This window comes from Gavia stellata, chromosome 3 (genome assembly GCF_030936135.1).
Source record: "Gavia stellata isolate bGavSte3 chromosome 3, bGavSte3.hap2, whole genome shotgun sequence".
Lineage (NCBI taxonomy): Eukaryota > Metazoa > Chordata > Aves > Gaviiformes > Gaviidae > Gavia > Gavia stellata.
The window spans coordinates 86,755,437-86,778,114 of NC_082596.1; the positions used below are offsets into that span (position 1 = coordinate 86,755,437).

Below are 22,678 nucleotides of genomic sequence, written 5' to 3' on the forward strand. Positions count from 1 at the left end.
CATATCAGAAGGTCTTCTTGGGTGATCAGGAAACACAAAGCTATAGATAAAATGAACAAGGTTTTCAGACATAATTAAAGGACTGAAAATTTGTGTTATATATAAGCAAGGAAAGAGAATACCTCTCATTTAATTTTCTTAGCTCTTAATTCAATCCAGATGTTACTAGAGGAATCAAGATGGCTAAAGACTACCCTATGTACTTGACAGCCTTGAACACTGAATCTTTATCCAGCTCTGAAATGGAAAAGCAGGGTGTCAATCAGCACTGCAAAGTTTTGTCATTGTACTCTAGTATTAAAAAAAATTCTGTGAAATATTTCTCTGCTACTTTATTTCTCTGCTAATTTTAGTATAAAGTGTTTCCTATAGTTATTTTGGCTAATGGGCATCTGTGATTCATGTCAGCCAAGCTGAGAAATGGAGAGACATCTGTTTCATTTAGCAATTTTATTGCACAAAATGATCAGCTGTGAAGATGTGGTTTTATTTTCATATCTGCCACTGATATTTTGCAAACTCTTGTTTCAGTGAATTTCTTGCTGTTCTTCCACAGAAATACTTCCCTTTTCAGCTGTCAGTGGTATACACACTTTATATATCATTTTTATCACCATATAGAAAATCAGAATGTCTGTTAGTTTTATTTTATATAGCCCTGTTTCATCATACAGTAATCACAATTACTGTGAAAGACAGCTTTGCATATTTGGTCATCTATCTAAACTGGTTGAACAAACTTTTAAATTGAGAAGGATTTCATATGAATGAAAAAGGAAGGTATTGCTAAACAGAAGATAATATTTAGAGAGAGTAACAAAATGGAGTGTTATGTGAATACTTTAAAAAGACAGTGAGAAAACCAGGTTTTAAAAGATGGATTTCTTTTTTCTTCAGTTACAATAAAAATGGAGTTAATTAATATATATGAGCTTGTTCTTCAAGGTAAATGCAACCATAAATAAAATGAGTTAATGATAAGATGCCACAATCAAATTCACCTCAATATCTTTTTAGATCTGTGAAAGATCATTGTAAAACATCTTTCAGAAGACTTCAGATGAACAACAAAATAATTCTCCTTTAAAACTTACTTGAAAATTACAACGTGGGAATTCTATGTTAATTGACTTCTAATCATTCAAACCAAACCTGCCAGTTACAGGAGTGTGGGTTTTCTTTCCCCTCCCGCTATGAATTCCACCCAAGTCTGAAATCTCCTAATTCAACATAAAGGTCGTGGACTTTTTTCTAATAGCATACAAAGAGTTAATCCTATTTTCACCAAAAAGCCAGAAGATGCTACTGTGAAAAACAGAGAGCAGATTAGATTAGTCAGACCCATTTTATCATACAAAGTACTTCTGGAATTTGAAATGATTTATGACAATGACAGATAAAGACTTTAAGATTTGTCACACCTATTTCTATTTGAATTTCAGATTCAGAAGTCCCTCTATGAATTTTCAGTGATTGGTATTCAGATAACTAGACAGCAGAATATGACTGTATTAACAAACCAGCCTTTAGTTTGAATTCTTACTTTAGGCATTAATACAGTTCAAGTTGTTTTTTTTTAATTTTAATTTAACATGCCATGATATATAGGAGACTTTCCAATACAGTTTACAGTTTTTTGTAGTCTTTACCAAATGACAGACTAAACACATTTTTATTCTTCCACTTTATAATAGTAATTTTTATTTGCATAATCTAGCAAATGTTTTCTCTACTTTTTCTGCAATATATTTGTCGACATTTCAATTTAATCCAAGTATTGCAGTAACAATGAGACCCCAGCACACTCCTGAATTACTCTATCTTTTAGATTATATTCAAATAAGTCTTGAATGTCTCCTATTTCTGAGGACAAATTTCAGGGCAAATTGTAACCTATTAGCTCTTTTCTAAGTAATCATATTAGCTATGTGATGCCAAAACACACCTGTGGAAGCCTTCACAATTTCACTCTTAAGTTTTCTACAGCACATATAATATTAGCACATTCACTGGATACTTTGTACAATAATAATGATAGTCTCTCTATACGTAATCACAACAGTGGGTAGATCTGATCTGAAATCAGCAGAGAATAATTGATACAGAATTCTCACAATGGAGGTACTTATTTTAAGCATCATGAACTGAACTATTAAATGATCCAGTTGTTTAACATTAGCTGCACTTATTCTAAAAGATTTTCAGACTAGTTCATGTCCAGTGCAGTATTCTCTTAGTTGCCAGATTTAACTGTCATGGCTTTGAGCCAGATTTTAATCACCAAAGAAATTCACTTGTTTCAATTTATCCTTAAGGTAACATTTAAAGCAACTTTATTCAGTGATGCAAGAATTTGCAGTAAGTTCTAATGAGACATGTCACACATTTAATTTTCTTACTCAGTTATATTGTCAGTTTGCCAGTCCTGTGCTATTGTGTGTTATTTAAAAAAGAGACAGGTGGAAAGGAAAAAGGAATATTTCAAAAAGAAAATTTTATGAGACTGGGAAAGATAAAGGGAAAGCAAACTAAAATGGAAGCATAAGAAGTAATGCAAGATGAGAAGTGCTCTGAAATTATTTTGGTTGCTGAGAAGAAGCAACAAACAGAAATGAAAAACTCCAGTCTGCAGCGCATTTTCAGTTTATATTAGTTTACTTTAACTTGATTCATTATCCAAAGGAAAGATAAAAATCATTATTACCATTTCTATTGAGAAAGTTTACAGTAGTTCCTTGCTGTTTAAGATTTTTGTTTGTTCCTACCAATGTTTTAAAATGGTAAGAGATAAATTAAAATAAATGATATTTTTAGGGTTCCTTTACACATCCCTAGTGAAGCAATGTCTATCACAGGATTAGAAATACTACTTTCCCAATTCCCTACAATCATCACTACCAAGTGATATCATCTACAAGATTCTGAATTTCCACAAACTAATTATATAGCAAAGATATTTTTCAATCACTAGGTTTGCATCTTTTCCCCATTATTGTACCTTATTCTAAAGGGAGGATTCACAATCTGGAGAAAGTAGATGATCCTGTCACTGACAAAATCTTCTACCATTTCAACTGAGAAAGGCAGTTTCTTTTTCTATGACATGTCATATGAGCAGCAGAGAGTCTTACATGCATGCACTGAGTCAACGTGCCAATAATCAAAATCCCTCCTCAAGCCAAGGTCTTTAGCTGATGTTCAGAGAGCTAGAACAAGAAAGTTTTACCTTCATTAAACTGTTGCAACTTCCACTCCAGAAGACACACAAGCATTGAGTTAACATTAACTAGAGATTAACTGAATTTTATACACCAAAAAGTTCTTGCATGAGCCAACATGCATGTTCTCTTCCAATATTAATGTAATAAATACAGTCCCTACATCAGGTGAGGATAGAAAGTAGAGAACTGTCATTGACACTGAAGTGCCCTTACTTTCTGGCAGCTTGACCCAATACCTCCTGTAGATGACTGGGTATGAATAGGCAGAAGGGAATTCTTGTGTTAAAGGGAAAAAAAAATCCTAACCTACGTCTGCTGTTCAGGTTCCCATTCATCAAAAAAGTGGACTAAACGAAGAAACATTCTTTGGTCCTACTCCTACTCAGCTTGATGTGGCACAAGCCTATATTCCTACTTCCATGAGTAGTCTCTGTACACTAACCTATGGTCTCAGGATGGAAATATGTCTGACAAGATTTTCCTCAGACTTGTGGGGTTTTTTTAACATACGTATTTTTTATGTTTTATGTTGTTTGGCTGATTCTGGACTAAATTAAAGATCTGTGCTAAATATTTTATAAAGGATTAAGCCGTTTCCAGATCAATCTCTCTATTCCATCAAGGAATGGCCTAGGAAGTCTAATATGCTAAAACAACACATATCTTTCATTTACTGAATTCATAACAGCTTTTATGTATTTGAAAGCTTTGGGATTTGTCTGTTTAGTTTTGTTTTTTTAAAGGAAAAGTCACCACTAATCCTTATGCTCTCTGCATTAATGACAACAACGAGGTAATTAAGAATCAATTTTAGGTAAATTTTTTTTTTTGTTAACAAGAATTTTTTTATTATCTCTTATATATATTTTCCTAAAGTAGCCTAGTTATTGACAAAATAACCATTAAAATAGCATTAGTTTTTATAGATCCTAATGTACAATTTACACTATACATAAAAAGCATTGCATCTTTTTTTAAACAAATGCAGAACACCATTAAGAACAGTGATGCTTAGTTCATTTCACCTACTGCTGGAGGCCATTTAAAAACACGTTAAACAAGACTGCCTTTGTTTCCATCTGAAATCACTCTAACATGTAAATTGGTAAGAACTGTGAAGACTTTCTACTTTTATTATGTGTGCATTTTCTCCTCATGAATGTTCTAAAGTATACGTATCTTTGAAAGAGGTATACCTAGGGGCAACAACAAATATACCACAGAGAACTGAATGACAATGTCTGTCAACCCAGGAAGTGGAAAATGTCAGCTAAGGTGGAGGGTATATATCAGAATCAAGGAATAAAAAATGTTAAAGCGATATTTTAATAATCTCCAAAACAGAGATATCCATGATAATATAGTATTATTGTTAAATTTAATCCCAAGGAAGGGAAGAGAGGGAAAGAGAGTGAGTAGACAAATTTTTCATATGTCTCAGGAAACTACTGATGAATCTGAACTGATGCTATATCTAATATTATAAGATTTCAAACAATGAGGGATGAAGATATCTTGGATCAATCCTGGCTTCATTTTATATCCCAGTGAGATCAGTGGGACTATTCACGTAATAGATGCATAGTCCAGGAGACATGTATTGATATCTTAGAACCCTACAGAGGTAGTCAAGGTATTAAAGGTAGATCTGTGAGACAAGAGAGGTGGAATATGTATAAACCCTTAAATGCAACTCATATTTTTATTTTCCCATCAAATTTGTCTCTCCTTTTAGTAAATTAGAAATCCATTATTCCAAAGAATAGTATTCTCAAAAAAAATCCTACCTATGTACCAATTACTAAGTAAAGAAATTATAGTTTAAATCATTATATACAATTACATTACAGAATGGTTAAGGTTGGAAGGAACCTCTGGAGGTCATCTTGTATAACGCACCTCTGCTCAAGCAAAGCCCCCTAGAGCCAGTTGCCCAGGACTGTGACTAGACAGCTTTTGAACATCTCCAAGGGTGGAGACTCCACAACCTCTCTGTGCAACCTGTGCCAGTGCTCAGTCACCCTGGCAGGATAAAAGCATTTCCTGATGTTCAGAGGAACCTCCTGCACTTCAGTTTGTGCCCATTGCCTCTTGTCCTGTCACTGGGCACCACTGAAAAGAGCCTGGCTCTGTCCTCTTTGCACCCTCCCTTCAGGTATTTATATGCATTGATAAAATCCCCCCTGAACCTTCCCTTCTCCAGGCTGAACAGTTCCAGCTCTCAGCCTTTCTTCATACGAGAGATCCTCCAGTCCCTTCATCATCTTAGTGGCCCTTCACTCTCCAGTATGTCCATGTCTCTCTTGTACTGGGGTGCCCAGAATGGGACACAGCACTCCAGGTGTGGCCTTACCAGTGTTGAGTAGGGGGGAAGGATCTCCTCCCTTGACCTGCTGGCAATACGTTGCCTAATGTGGCCATTAACCTTCTTTGCAGCAAGGGCACCTTGCTGGCTCGTGTTCAGCCTGGTGTTCAGCAGAACCACGAGGTCCTTTTCTGCCAAGCAGCTTTCCAGCTGGTCAGCCCCCAGCATCTACTGGTGCCTGGGCTTGTTCCTCCCCAGGTGCAGGACTTTGCACTTCACCTTGTTGAACTTCATGAGGTTCCTGTCAGCCCATTTCTCCAGCCTGTTGAGGTCCCTCTGGATGGCAGTACGATCTCCTGGCATGTCAACCACTCCTCCCAATTTGCTGTCATCTGCAAATTTGCTGAGGGTATGGTCTGCCGCATCATCCAGATCATTAATGATGATGTTAAACAGAACTGTACCCAATACTGATCCGTGGGATATACCACTAGCTACTGGCCTCCAACTAGACTTTGTGCCACTGATCAGCACCCTCTGCACCTGGACATTAAGCCAGTTTTCAGTCCACCTCACAGTGTGCTCATCCAGCCCATACATCAACAGCTTCACTATGAGAAACTCATGGGAGACAGTATCAAAGACCTTACTAAAGTCCAGGTAAACAATATCCACCGCTCTCCCTTCATCTTACAGTCCAGTCACTTCATCACAGAAGGTTATTGAGTTGGTCAAGCATGACTTCCCCTTGGTGAAGCCATGCTGACTACTCCTGATAATTTTCTCATCCTTAATATGCCTGGAAATGGCTTCCAGGATTAGCTGCTCCATCACCTTCCCAGAGATCGAGGTGAGGCTGATTGGCCTGTAGTTCCCTAGATCCTCCTTCTTGCCCTTCTTGTAGATGGGGGTGACATTTGCTTTTCTTCAGTCTTTGAGTACTTCTCCTAGTCACTATAGTCAAAGATTATCAAGAGTGGCCTTGCAATGAATCTGCCAGCTCCCTCAGTGCTCACGGGTGAATCCCATCAGGGTCCATGGACTTATGGAGGTCCATTTTGCTCAAGTACTCCCTGGCCTGATCCTCTTCTACCAAGGATACATATTCCTTGCTACAACCTTTACCCCTCGTCTCTGGGACCTGGGATTCCTGAAGGCTGATCTTGCTAGTAAAGACTGAGGCAAAGAAGGCATTCAGTACTTCTATCTTTTCCATGTCTTGTGTAGCCAGGTCCTCCATCTCATTGACCAATGGGCCCACATTTCCCCTAGCCGTTCGTTTGTCTCCTATGTACTTATAGAAGCCCTTCTTTTTGTCTTTGACATCCCTGGCCAGATTCAATTTCACTGGGGCTTTAGCTTTCCTAACGTCATCCTTAGATACTTGAACAATGTTTCTGTATTCCTCCCAGGTTACCTGTCCTTGCTTTCACCCTTTGTATGCTTCCTTTTTGTGTTTGAGTTTGGCCAGGATCTCCTTGTTCATCCACACAGGCCTCCTGGCATTTTTTCCTGACTTCTTATTCGTTGGGATGGAGCTCTCTTGAGCTTGGAGGACATGGTCCTTGACTATTAACCAGTTTTAGTGGGCTTCTTTTCCCTCTAGGGCCTTATCCCATGGGAATCTTCTGAGCAGATCTTTGAAGAGGCCAAATTCTGCTCTCATGAAGTCCAGGGTTGTGAGCTTGCTTTTCACTCTGCTCCCTCCTCTCAGGAGCCTGAACTCCACCATCTCATGGTCACTGCAGCCAAGACTGCCTTTGACCTTCACATCCTCAAGGAAGCCCTCCTTTTTGTTGAGAATGAGCAGAACACCTCTCCTGGTTGGCTCCTCAATCACTCGGAGGAAGATTGCTTATGCCTTACTGTGCAGTTTCTCCAACAGATATCAGGGTGTTTGAAATCCCGCATGAGGACCAGGGCCTGTGAATGTGAGGCTGTTCCTATCTGTCTCTAGAGGGTGTCACCCACTTGTTCTTTCTGGTCAAGTGGCTTACAGCAAACACCCACTATAATGTCACCTTTGCCAGTCCTCTCTTTAATCCTAACCCATAAACTCTCCTTTGGCTCCTCTTCCATCCTCAAGCAGAGATCCATGCACTCTAGCTGCTCTCTCACATAAAGGGCAACTCCCTCTCCTTGTCTTCCCTTCCCGTCCTTCCTAAAGCACCTGTATCCCTCCATTGCAACACTCCAATCATGGGAGCCATCTCTCCACATCTCCGTAATCCCAACAAGATCACAGCCCTAAAACTGCATGCAGATCTCTAACTCGTATTTATTCCTCATACCACGTGCATTAGTATGCAGGCACTTAAGAGGGGAATCCCAGCATGTTGAATTCCCGGAGAGGGTTTGGGGGATTTGTCCATATTGTGCCTTGCAGACACCTTGTGGGCACCTCAGTTACATAGGGAATTACAATTGCATAGGGAAATGTAACTGAATTTAATCGTGTTTGTATTAATGCTGGGTAGGTAGCCATAATTAAAATTTAAATTAAAACTACCAAAGCAGCATATTTTATTCCTCTATCAGACTCTAAGATACCAAAATAACCAGATTTGGATATAAATCTTGGCACAAGTCATACAGAGCCTTACACATTGTTTGTGTGTACATACAAGACAGAATCATCAACCCAGTGAACTGTATTCCTCAACTAATTTTTCTGGAGACAGAAAATCCATCCTGATCTTCGCTGCTACAAATTAAGAACTGTACTCCATAGTAATTATTTTCCCTTGCAATGTTAATTGCTGTTTTCAAAAATGTGTTCTGTGCACTGCATCACTAATGAAAAATTATTTCTAACTTATGTGAACTCTAGTAATCAGCTGATAGGCCCAGTCAATATTTCCATAAAGCTGCTATGACATTTGCTGGCATTTGTCAGACATCAGAAGCACTCTTTTCCTAATCTCCCTTTTCCTAATTTCCAATAACAGATACTATATTGGTTATGCTGTTGGTGTTTGGGTTTTCTTTGTGGGGTTTGTTTTTTTTTTTTTTAAATCTCCTTGGTTTGGCATAAATTACTGCTTTGACATTTATACCAAAACCCTCTGGTTTTTTTGTTTTGTCTATAGAACCACAGGGAGCTTTTGCATTCTTTTTTTCCAGAATTAGGCCGAGTTTTATGAAGGTTTATTTCTTGCCTTGTGCACTATTAGTGTATACTTTCTTCTTTTGGCAGTAAAAAGAATTCTACACTATTCCTAGAAAACTTCCTAATTTCTTTTATGGTACACAGTCTTACATGGCACTTGAAATAGTATTCCTTGCTTTTTGATTACTTTGTTTTCTATAGCATGTCGTTATCCCTTCCTAGCAAATACAATAGTATTACTGAAATCTCTACCATTTTTCTTAAATGATAAACCTTAATTAATCCCATGCAGCTCTTTTCAGTGTCACACCACTCAGTAGTCCTCTAGCTATTACATTTATTTTACTTGGCTTTTACTAGAAAACATGCCACTCCTGACACATAGCGAATGGTCTGTCACATAACCTGACCTAAATAAAGAGATAATTAAGCAATCAGTTTCCTTATCTTCCAACTATATTATTTGTATAACAGACTCATTATACTTTTTGAATGACCTAAGACATTCTGCTGATTGCTAAAGGTATTTCTAAGTCCTCTGAGGAATCCTCTGTGGAGCTGGCATCCTCAGTAGCATCACTGTATAAAAACGTGGCCATATTCCTGCACAGTAGTTCTTACAAGTGGCAGAAATTTTTAAAGAACAAAAGGAGTAGAGATTTCTTTGTAATTTTGCAAGTAAAAAAACTAATATCAATTTACAAAACTCCTGTATCTTTCCTGGCTCTGTCCCCTCATAGATTTATTTATCTGCTATTTGGCTATAACCATTTATCCTCTCCTGAAGCTTTCATATTCTATTTGGCACATTAACTTAGCATTTCACAAGTACCTCCACTTCATTAAAAGTTTTCCTAAATTTTAGTAACATGGCCTGGAACACTGCATTACCCTATCTATCTTTTCCGTTTCTTTCAACAAAATGGATTGTTTCATGACTTTTCTTTAAATTCCTACTCTTTAAAATATAAAATTTATATAGAAATCTCATTTTTTCTCCCTGTTTACTTCACCTTTTACAAAATTGCATTAGTCACTTTTCTCACTGTCAAAATTTAAAATAGCAATATAATTTTTATCATTTAGTACTAAGCTAGATAATTTATAACCATGATTGCCTAGGTAGTAAAAGTTGTTAATTACTATATTCAGTCAAAATAATATTTCTTAAATATTTGTACTTGCATTTGTAGTGGAATTAGCAATCATAGACATGGAGACTCAGAAATTTTAATTTATGCATATTTTACATCAAATGCCATATATCAAAGAAAGGATCTGCAAAAGTTCTCGTTGGAAAATGGAGTTCTTAACATAGAAGGAAGAAATCTTTATTATTACTCCATGTCTCTGCATATCAAGTGTAATTTGTTCTACTAATCACTATATTGTAGCATATACTTCTAAATTATATATAATTACAAAAAACTATGAAAAATTTTTAGGAATACACCCCAGAAAAGCATTTTCATAACATAAAACAGTTTCTAAACTAAATGAGAAGAAAGAGAGATTGCTTTTTTACTCAGCTGGTTTTGGATGAGGAAGAGACAAAGTATTCTGCATGATCATCTCTACTGTATCATGCAGCCGCTTTACAAAATACTCAGAATGACAGTCTTCCAAGTTCTTCTACAAAGTAGGTTTCTTGGGTTTGTGGGTTTTTTTGCCACCACAGTTTCACCCTAAAATATTTCGAACCATCATGTCCAACCTCTATTTCCAACCTTGTTGTATTGCTTGAGAATTATTAAGAAAGGACAACCATTCTTTGGGTAATAAAAATAAATCAGAAGTCACCAAAATATTGGCAATGAAGGACAGTATGATTACCTTGAACTTTACACCAAGAGGAAACTTAATATGTTCCTGTCTTCTCACCACTGCTTTGAGATATATACGTAGGGAAGTTGAAAGGAAAGGCAGACTCGAAGGAATAAAATAGAAGTTCAGAAGCAGAGAGAGCACGTACACTTTTGCCTAAATAAAAATGACCCAGGAAAGTTAATTTGGTGTGGCTCTGCATTGCATGTAAAATGATAATGCTAAATCCAGGTAGCACAACTGGACTGAAGACCGTAGGTGTAGGAAATAGAAGAAAGGCACAGAGTATCAGTGTAAGCCAATATGAAGGAACAAGACTTTTCTACAGCTAGGAAAAGGGCAACAGAAGAGGTGAACAGAATTGCAATTGAGCACTGAAGTTTTCTTAAATTTTTACATATTCTTGGAAGTTTCCACACAGAAATCTTGTGTGCCCAGCCATCTGATTCTTACGGTGCAGGCAGTAATCTTTGCAACTACATAGTTTTCAAAGGTACAATATCATGAATATCCCAGAACATGATCTTCCTTCTTTCAGCTCATATCTTCCATCTAGATGCTTGTATACAGTCTGTTTGGGCATGCCTTTTAGAATGCCAAGCCACCTAATTATTCATTAATGCCTTTCTAAGTTGTTAGGTGTGTTCAGGCATGTAATGTACCTTGCATCTCCATTTCAGGCAACTGGATGGTCTGTGAATTGGATGCTTGAAATGAAAAGAAGACACCTTCTGTTCTCAGACTTGAAGAGTGTATGAACTCACCTATGGTTGCACATTTAAAATTGCTACAGACCAAAATATTGTCAAACTAGAGGGCAATTTTTTCCCCTCAGTGGTCCAGTCTTCCTTTAACACTCTCAAGTAAATAGCTGTTAAAAGATTCAGGAAACAGAAATAATTTAGTTTGAGGAAGTAACACTGATGAGTCGAACAATGATGTTTGTTTACTCCTGCAAACAAATCCTACTCTGTCTGCCAGGGACTTCAGATACATTGACTTTATAGGTACTTACTGCCTCAAAACAGAAGGCATTGGAGGGTTGGAAAGAACTTACCATTACAGCATTTTTGGTTCAGCTTATTTTTAATTATCTTCAAAGACAAAAACACTTATAAATATAAGGAAAAGCTTCCAGCAGGAAGCCATTTTAAAAGGGTAAACATCAACTTTTAACTTCTTAGAACTCTCTCCCTCATGGGTATTTTGTTGCAAGTCACTGATTTTCCCTCAGTATTACCCCCGGCTCTTCCTTGCTATCTGTGTATGTAGGATACTTAAAAGGTCATCTGGATCTGATTTAAAAACAAATCAAGAGAGGAAAAAAAAAAGCCCCTAAAACATCAGCCTTTGAATTGCTGTTGAAAGTATTGGCTACTTATACATTTATCATTTCAAATAAGGTGTAAGTCAAATATTTCTAAAGCTCCTTTTTCTACTATGTTTTTTAATTCCTTGAGTGAATGAATGTACTGTGATGAAGCAGACTCTACTTTTCCTGAGCTATGGCTTTGAATATAAATTATTTCAGTTTTATCAGTTCTTTCCTTTTTTGGAGTATCTTTTTGTGACAAGCAGATACAATTTTAAAATTGAAAGAGAAATTGAACTGAAAGGAACTGGAAAGTTGGGACTAAACTACTTCCCTGTTTCTTATACTATTATTTTGAATCATGATGCCATTTTAAGTGCAATGCATAATTATGTACAAACTGTGATTTTAGAAACCACCCAAGAGAGCTATAACTCTTCTCTGCAAAGGCAGCAAAATGCATCTTACTGGTGATTTTACACCTGCTGGAAGGATGCCCATAACTTAGATTATCTTCCCTCTAAATCTTCCTGACCACAGATTGACACTATTGCACTTTGTGCTTGCATAAAGCGGAATTGTCTCTTTTAGAAATTAGTTTCAAAATGGCAGATCACCGCTATTGGGATTATTAGGGGGAAAAAAAAGTCAAACATTTTAAAATAGCTTTCTCAGAGACCGAGAAAGGCAGGGACAGGAAACCTACCTCAGTGACTAGTAGGACCATACTGACCGCTCAGTCTCATTATCACTTAACTTCTCATCAAATTCACGCCAGAAACAAGCCTTTAGTTCATGAATTATTTATATTGCAACTACCACCAGTACTGTTGTAGACATCTCCTGCACTCAGAAAAGAAAGCCTGCCTTAGCTGCAACTTAAAGTGTGTTCATCAAAACAATATACAAACACACACAAAATCTCTCTGACATATTATATCACAGTTGGAGTTCCCAGGTTCTGATGCTAAATTATGGTCACAATGCACCCGCTTTTATTCTTTGAAAAAAAGAATGAAGTATATTGATATATGGCTGGCACTCAAGTACCAATGTGTAAAAAAAGTAAAATGGAGAAGTCGAATAATATTCTTCACTTTTGTATCAAAACTAGCAAGTTTTCATTAAACCATTCATGCATTCCCCGTGGCTTGCATTTACCATATACCTTGTAACACTGAACACCATTAGATGTAGCTTCCAGTTACTTGACAGAAAACGAAACAATATTCAGCTAATGGTCCCTACTCATATTTGCATTAGTTTCTCAGTAGACTTGAAAAGTATTTGTATAAGCAGTAAGCACATGAAAGCAATTAGATGGATGTAGAAAATCAGAAGTGAAACCCCCACAGTGTTTTGAAAGTGTTATTTGTGAAGCGCACACAGCATAGTATGAGCATAGTGTATGATTCTACAATACTGAGATCTATTGACACACGGAAAAGAAAATAACAAAAAACTGTTTTAATATACATAAGTATGTTATCATATAGGGTGAGGGTGCCCAGGTGTTGGCAGTGGCGGCTGCAGGGGCGGCCCCTGAGAGGGGCGGCCGGGGCTGCCCCCTGCCGGACACAGCCGGTTCCCGCCGGCTCCAGCGGCCCCAGCGCAGGGCACAGCTGAGCCCCTCAGCCGCGGCGGGAAAGCCCCTGTGAGAAAGGGCGAAAGGCTGCCCATGACATATGAGAGCAAATAGGAAATACATTTTAGTGCTTTACCTCGGAAGTTAAACATACCAGTAGTAGTATGTAAAAGCCGTGCTTGAAACAGAAAGCTTGTAAATGCCTGCGAAGGGTCATTTTGGTCAGGAAGAACTAGAAAGTTCATTAAATTTTCAACTGATTAATAGCTCTGTTCAGCAGAATTTAAAGTTTCAAGACCTATTCCAATGAGCAGCATCTTCTGCTTTGTACCTCCTACAAGAAATGGCATACAGTCTTAGTTTGTTTTCCTTAAGGGGAAAAAAAGAATAATGATTAAACCACCTCATGTTTTTCAGGCTCTATTGCAGCTTCCATGCTTTGAATCTCAATTAAAGACCATTAACAGTGTTAAACTATATAATACTTATGGTTCTATAGAGGCCAAGGAGAAATAAGAACAGGCTATCAAAATAGTATTTCCTTGAACGCTGGGCAAATATAACTTCTAGAGATGATATCCCATTTCATTCACTATAACTCTTCCATTTATCATGACTTTTAAAACTGTGCAAACTATGTATAAAACTGTACCCATAGAAGTGAAAAAGGTCCTGGACTAAGCTTAGCATTTAACTCCAAGCTATTGTCTACAAGCACATTTACATGTGTCTACCTGACATAGATGTGTCTACCTAATCAATTTAGTATCTTACAGTTCTGTTTTATGTGGTTTGCCTTACTTCTCTTTTTGGAGTTTTGCAGTCTCAGAGAGTGGTTTCTGTCTTCTTGGGACCATGGTTCACTTTGTTCACCAGGGCATCACTCGCAATGTGACTCAAGGTGCTCTGACAATTAGCTATGTATGGATACGTGATGTGAGCCTGGAACTGGCACAGACTCTATTGCCAGTGAAGATTTGATGCAGATACAAAACTGGAACCATGGTGCTTCCCCTCTTTTCACCATACTAGTTGGTAAAGAAGACATATCCATTTGATTACAACTAGATTAGCACTGTTAGCCACACTTTTTTCCCTAGCAGCACCCATACAGGCAACGGCATGCTCTGAGCTCCTTCTTTGTGTCCAATTCATACAGAAATAAAAATACAGAACACGCTGCCTTTCAGTTCTGTCAAACCAGATCTTCTCTACTAAGCTAGAGTTTGAATGGCACCACTGTTAGCCTACTTTTTCATCTTTTTAGGTTTTTTGGTTTCATTTTGCCATCCTATCCTTGCCTATATCCAACCATCCTTCCTCCCTCTTCCTTTCTTTCTCTCTTTCTCTCTTTCTTTCCCAATGTGTGCTGTCTCCTCTAATACCTCACTTGACAGTTTCAGCTACCAGCATCTGATGAGGCCCCACTAGTTTTAGGAAACATGTCTTTTGCAGTGCTAGGTGGTTGTGGTTGGATGAACAGTCCTGTTGACTTTACCATTTTAGAGAAAAAGCACAATCAGAACAAATACTGACACTGAACTCCTCGAGAAGGGCAAAACTTTCTTGGAACATCTACCCTCAGCTCTGTTGATGTGGCCTGCACCCCTAAAAAAAAGTCTAAAAGGATAGTAATCCATTCCAGTACTAGTTCACTGTGAAGCACTGGAGTTTCACTGTAGGTCTCCGTTCTTCCTCACTCTTTGCAAGATTTGCCAGTCTAAAGAGGCAACTGGGAATGCTCACTTAGGCCTTTCATTTACAGTGCCTGGCGCATCTGACCAAAATTACCATCAGATAATTTGGACACCGGGGATCATCCCCTTAAGCTGTTGGGTTGAGTATGCCCTCAGTATGCCTTACCCAAATGACCAAATCCCTCTTCCCTTGTTACCAGACAACACTTTTAAGAAACTCATACACACAAACATCTGTTCAGGGCTGGGAATCCACAGCTTTTGAACAAATGTATCTGGCTTTGGATTCAGGCACATGACAACTGTGGCTTCTTTGGTCTTCACTAAAAAACTGGTGGATATTACAAAGCCCTTTCATTCCTTGACAACTGTCTGTTAATTCTGTCCTGTGTCCTCCAACAAAACCCAGTGTCTTATAGGGATACATGTAGTACAGTAGCTAACAAATAATTCATCCTTTATGGGAATAAAAACTTACTATTCAGCCAGGTCAGCTCTTTGCCACCAGTACCTTCTGCTGCTGTTTAATGAAGCAAGAAGTCAGAGACTCCAACATACACCGAGGTTTACAAAGGAATATTCCTTTTGCAAACAGAAAATATAAACCCTCTGCACACTTCAATTCAGAGTAAATGATGAGTCTAACCAGTTATAGTGATAAACTCCCTACTAAGCTGGTTCCCAACACAGTTTGAGAAAGAATTTCACGTCAGCACTCACTGAGAATCAATCAACCTCCAGGACAATCTTACAGGAAGCTTTTGATGCCTCTGATGTTATGGAAAAACAATGTCTGTACCACGTCTTTTGAGAAGCCATCACAGTTCCTGTGTTCTGGACTAGAAGAAGAGGTAGAAAAGAACCAGTCCTTCAAAAATAAAAGCAACTGAAACATATTTCACTCTGACACTCTTGACCTGTGTTGAAATATCTAGGAGCACACACATGTACCCCCAAAAACAAGCTTTCATATCCTTGCCATAAATTGGTGCCTTAAATAACCTTCTTCACAGTCTATGTGTTGTCTTGCTGAGAAAGAAATAATTTTCTGAATGTTGTGTCCCTCAAGTGTCAATTCCACCACACTGCAGTATCTTCAGTGAGATAAGATTTTTGAAGATACACAGCTGTGAACAACTTGCTTTTTGCATCCAGTAGAGTTACACCAAAAATATCCCAAGTGGAAACTGTTAAAGGACAAGCTGTCCTCTTTCACCTTCGCAGCTGAGTCTTAGACACAGCAGATCACAATTCATTTATTCAGTGTGCAAAGTATCTTTCCTCCCTTTCCATTCTTCTTTACTGATCCCTGTCACGAGAAACTGCTCTAGCTGAAATTTCAACCTCTACAGAACTTCCGTGCCACAGAGTTGATTCCCTTCACCTGAAAGGGAAGGCATTTTATGCTCAATCAGATATTCACACCAAATATTATGCTTGCATATGAGCACTTTCAATTAAAAATCCTACTCTTTAGTCTCTCATGACACCAAAAGTCTTTACAAAATAAAAAGCTAGGGTAGAAACACTCTTCAGAAATCAAAATACAGAAGTTTTTAAAAGGGTTTGGTAAGTCTTCATCTTACCACTACAAAGCAACACTTCATTGGGATCTTTTTTTTGGTCCCACTTGATGGCGAACCCTTTGAAATCAAGAGACCGTGCTCTTTTGTATTGCCCTCTTCAAACCCAGTATTTTTGGTAGCTGCTGCATCAGAAAGAAAAGTCCATTCAAAATTCCTGCCCAGGATGGTTTCCGGCTTTCATTTCTTTCAGGAAATTATTTTGTTTAATCTTTCCTTAAAACTGACTGTTTCTCCAACAGTGACAACTCTATGCACATCTGATGTTAGCTAATATTTATCCTTTTATGTTGACAAAACATGGACTTTCAGGAAAATGCATCTTTTTACCTCTGATGTTGCCAAATATTTCTCATTGGATTATGGACTATATGAAACAATACCAAGCAATATGAAGGAATACTAGCAATACTAACTTAAAACAGTGTATTTAATTCCAATACATATACACTTAACTAGAGTACAGGCTTCCCTACTTTACATCTTTATGACTGGGTGGTAAAGCTGTCCGGGGCTCCATTCACACTTTTCTTACACACTACGCTCTTGCTGAGGTGTCCAAAAGCAATGCCACTTTTGGGATAGCTGTCTTTAAGGCTTTATTGAGCTAACAATGTGGGACCCTCCCTCAGGTACCAGTTCTGTGGTATATCATCCACAGTGTCAATAGACACAGATAGTTACTAAAAGGAAAAGCCATCATTGTGGCTTCAACCTTTACTAGAAACTACTGTTGCAATTATTATTTGAGGTTCTGCATATACAAAATTCACTTACATAGTTTTGATTACTACCCTCAGGCTGCTGTGTATTACATGAAGGAAAAGATGACCCTCCCCCTTTCTTATAATAAGTACTGACCTGAAGCAATCAGTGAATGTCCATAATCAGTCAATATGTACTTTGCCACCATTTCATAAGCATGGTTGACTTAAAACAAGGAACTCTTCAGCTGTTACTGTATTACGTATCCCATTCATTCATCGAACCTCATTTCCATCATATTATTGTAGTATAACCTTCTCAAGTTGACTTAAACAGTGAATAAATGAATGCGTAAATTGCATTGTGAATTGTAGACACTATTTTCAAGAGTAATGTGATATTCAACAGTTTTCAAGCTCCCTTGACAGATATATAGATGCAGAATAAGAAACAAGAAAAAATATATCAATCATGAGCTCAGAAAGCAAGGAGATGTAAATCACAAATCCAGATGAATCTGGTAGCCTCAGTTTTGGAATTTCTGCTGATCTTTTCACTGGTATGTTTGTCATCTATTATTGTCAATTTTAAAAATCACACTTAGTACTTACTTTTGACTGAAACCTCTCCATGACAAACATTCTCTCCTAGTCATTGATGACAAATTATTGAGTTCTAACTTGTGCTTTTACTATCTCACATAATTTCCAAACACCATCTCCAAACATGTTGTAGAGAAATTAACAGGAAGGTGGCATTTTATGTCACCCACCTATCCAAATCATTTTGGCTTTGGATAAAATCAGATAAAAGAAAACATCCAGAAACATTTTGACTATACAATCCAGATGGCCTTTGAAAAGGTGAGTGCAATACCAGGGAAAAGTGATAGCTACTATAAAGTTTATGTACTACAATTTTAATCATTAGTTATTTTTTTCTCTAATAATTTGAGAATTTGGACTATCAGACTGTTAAAGCATTAATTAGAGTAACAATCAATTTTTAGCTCCACATATATTTGCTTCTTTTGTGTAAAACTCTCCCAGTGCAAATAAAACGCTATGATACTCTTCATTTTGCATGTTTTCTACACTTTTCCCAAATTTGTCAGAAAATTACTGTAGGGCAACTTTATATACTCAGGTTAATTTTAAATTTGCTTGCTCAAATTAGCAACTTTTCTGCTCTAACCAGAGCAAAAAAAGTGAAAATGCAGTCTTAAGTGCTCCTCAAGTTTCTTCTCAGTTCTGTACTCTGCCATTTTACTTATCTTTACTTATGATTTCTCATTTGCAAACACTTATTCTCTTTCAGCCAAAGCAATTCTGTGTTTATCAACATCTCTCTCTCTTTTTCTAATGCAGATGAGTTAACCTAGAAAAATGTTAACCCTTTTCCCTCTAAAGAGACTTCTTTCACCCATCATGACTGGAAGAAAATTATTGTGACACCACTCACACTTTATGATTTGGGATCATAAATACTCAAAAATAATGCAATTTTAAAAAGTAACCAGCAGGTTTCTGAAGGAGCCTAAATAATCTGAAATTCAGGGTGCCCTGCAAAGCTATTTATTTCCTGGGACTTCTGGGAGGAAAACACTCCCGAATACAGTAGCATAGTGTTTTGATACAGTGGCAGTTCTTACTTTGTGGGCAAGGTCAATTTTCATAGGCTATCAGTCTGGCCTGGGCTGAGGAACCGGGCTAGATATTTTGGAATGCTTGGGAGGCATGACTTTACATTTGATAAGTGTATGAAATAAATACAGGGACTATTTACAAGGCTCTCAACATGATTTGGAAATGACTGTATCATTCAGATGCTAGTGCTAAAGTTACAGACTCACAGCAACACATAAAAAGTGGAAACAAAAAGGCAGTTTACTCATTCATAAGCTTGCACTCTTAAATTTTTACTTAGTATTTAAATTTCATAAATTTTAATAAGCATTTCCTTTCTCAACCACCCCAACATTCTTAATCCTTTCAAGAAACATTTTATAATGTAATAATCCCATGCACCAGTGCATGCTGGGGACCAACTGGCTGGAAAGCAGTTTTGCAGAGAGCTTGGAGTCCCCGTGGACAGCAAGCTGACCATGAGGCAGCAATGTGCCCTTGCAGCAAAGGAGGTCAACAGCATCTGGGGCTCCATTAGGAAAAGCATCTCCAGGAGATCAAGAGAGATCATCCTTCCTTTCTGCTCTGCCCTGGTGAGACACATCTGGAGTGCTATGTCCAGTTCTGGGCTCCCCAGTAGAAGAGAGATACAGAGCTACTGGCAAGAGTCTAGCAAAAGGCCACTAAGATGATTAAGGGACTGCAGCATTTTTCAGATGAGGAGAGGCTGAGAGAGCTGAGACTGCTCAGCCTGGAGAAGAAAAGGCTCAGCACGGACCTTATTAATGTATATAAATACCTGATGGGAATGACTGAGGGAGACAGACCCAGTCTCTTTTGAGTGGTGCCCAGCGACAGGACAAAAGGCAATAGGCACAAACTGAAATACAGGAAATTCCCTTTAAATATAGGAACAAACTTTTTACTGAGTGGGTGGTCAAACACTTGAACAAGTTGCCCAGAGCGATTGTGGAGTCACCACCTTTGGAGATATTTAAAATCTGACTGCACATAGTCCTGAGCAAGCTCTAGCTGACCTTGCTTTGAGCAGGGAGGTTGAGCTAGATGATCTCCAGAGGTGCCTTATAACCTCAGCTACTCTGTGATTCTGTGATTTTCAACAAGTCAGTATTTCTCTGCAGTATTTTACAAGTACAAAACCATGTAAAAAATTAAAATCTGGATTATAGAAAATGAAATTTCTGTGTTTATCATCAACCATTGGTGCTAACTGGTACCCATTACTGCTGACACTAACTTCCACTTTCAAGCAAATTACATTTTGAATTAATTCCTTGTACCTGTTTGAATACTATTGTGGCATTATATGTTATATATTTTTCAATAAATCGCATGGCAAAACATAAGTGTGAATTGAAAATAATTTAAAGGACACTTCCAGTGTCCTTTATGTATGCATCTAGTATGCTAAGCAGTCATATGTGCAGTTCTGCCGACTTCTATTGTAGTTCACTTCCTAACCACCATTTCTGTCACATGGTAGTCAAGGAATTTTACTTAACTGCAGTTTATTGAAATTCAGGGAGAGTTAAAGAGGAAGAATATCTTTTCTTCAAAATAGGTTGCATTTTTCAAACATAAGCACAGAAAAAGAATGTGTTATCTTGTATGAAACATGAAATACTCAAAGAGAAAGAGTTGGAAAGAAAACCTATAATGAACTATGAAATAGTATGTTTTTATACAGAAGAGATACTGAGTGGGCTGCTGGCAGGAATGATGTGCTAAAAGGAACAAATTTGTCAAAGATATCTTCATTTGTTTAATTCAAATATTTCTGGATAATTTTAACTAGCAATATTAATTTAATAATTCTAGCAGGACAAACAATATATATATGGCCTGGAAATCTGCTTCTTACGCATTAGAATAAAACATAGAAACTAGGGCTCTGTAGAAAGATAAGTAAACTTGACAATTATACAGAAATTTTAATGAGAAACCTACCTTGCCTACATACTGATAATCAGATCCTGTGTATTCCTCTAAAAGGAAAAACTGGTTCCACATCCAGCCTCGCTTCTGGCGATGAATTGCTTTTCCATCATTCCCTGATGCACGTCCCCCAAAGCTTTTGGGTCTGAGATCAGGAGTCCTCCTGAACAGCATTTCTGTATGGCAGGGATGCGGCAGCCACATCCAGAGCAGCAGAAGTAATAGGGCTTGCTGTATTGTCATAGTTGTCCACTGCTGATGCTCCTCAGGCTGGTCAGCGATGGAGTCTATAGTTTTGTTTTTCTTTACTTGCTTTTTATGTCTCTAGTTGCTGATGCAGCTCAGTAGTTTCCAGCAACTCATCTCTGAACTGCACATAGTATCCAAATACTAAAAGTAAACAGAGAAGAGACAATGTAAGTTGAAATGCATTCACTCCCTAGTGTCCAACATCCCTTCTACTGTACCCTGCAGATACAAAACATTACAACATAGAAAGCAACCTGGTTAGGAATATAAAGGTTATCCAGATAGGGACAATGTTGTGAATATGTTAGGTGGCTGCTGTCAAAACACTTCCTAAGAAAGAGTGAGAGTGCCCTGAGATGATCAACTATTTCCCCATTAAAGTCTTTCAATTTAGAAACTTCTAAGAGTGTTCTTTATATAAAGGGACATTATATGGGGGATTAGTATTGCTGAAACTTACACATTAAATACTGCTGCCTTTGCTTCAAATGTTTTCCACCCGATTTGTTTTACAAGAATTCCAGTGTTTTATTAATCTTACTATCAAGAGGACTGAAAAGCCAACACAAAGTAGTTTTAGAAATGAGGAAATGGTAAAACACCAGTTCTCCAGGGTGTTTTAAATTGTAAAAGAGAACATCATATGCATCAGAAGAAATACAACATGTCAAGAAGCAAACTTTTAAATAAAAAAAGTTCTTGAGATGATTTTGCAATATGGAGTGATGCAAACTTAGCCTTAAAATGTAGGAAGTATTTAAAAAATGAGGGCCTTTTTTGCACGTATCCTGAATAACTTTAAGTTTAGAAAGTACTGAAATTAATCTGATCATGGGAAGTGATATTGCAGAGAGAAGGCAAACCTCTCCTAACTCATCTTTGTTTTGTCTCCACTTCTTTTTTTGTTTTGCTTTGTTTTCTTTTAATTCTTCCTTCTTCTGATGGAACCATGAGATGTTATTTCTGCAAGAAAAATTTAGCCAGGTTTTCTTCACTTTACTTCCCATTCCAGCATTTAAAGAGTAACACTTTTTGCTAGTGAGATCATTTGGTAATGTTTTCCTTCAGTAAATCATGAAAACTTATGATTTTTCTTCATAATAGGGTATAGCTTCTGCAAATTTTAATCAGGGTGGTTTGGTGTTTTTTTTAGCATGCCCACGGGAAACAAAATACATGGATGGTGGTTCCAGTTCCTTGTATATTCTTCCATATGTGGCACAAAACTCAAGTAGAAAAAAGCTTGGAATTTTTTTTTTCCTCCTCTTTTCTGATTTTGATAGATAAGTAACATTGCACACAGCAATCCCATGTGTTCTCTGGTTTCAATAACATTAAACTATAGCTCACTATCATCTTAAATATTTTTTATTTTTCAAAGTAGAGCTATGCAAAACTTTCAGAAATTCTTTCTGCATTTCAGTTTGATATTGATGTGCTACTTAAGGTACTTCCAGTAAGCTTGTGTTGATTAAAAGAGTTCACAATAAAATGTCAGGTGTTTAGA

General features: G+C 37.5%; 1 protein-coding gene across 1 annotated transcript in view; it reads right to left on the reverse strand.

Moving 5' to 3' along the window:
* LOC104259843 (cadherin-10) overlaps window positions 1-21,165 on the reverse strand; it is a 64,813-nt gene extending 43,648 nt beyond the window's left edge. The window contains exon 1 of the mRNA XM_059815675.1: window positions 20,935-21,165. Coding sequence (XP_059671658.1) covers window positions 20,935-21,165 — 231 coding nt within the window. The remainder of the gene's footprint in view (window positions 1-20,934) is intronic.
* Between the last annotated feature and the right edge of the window lie 1,513 nt (window positions 21,166-22,678).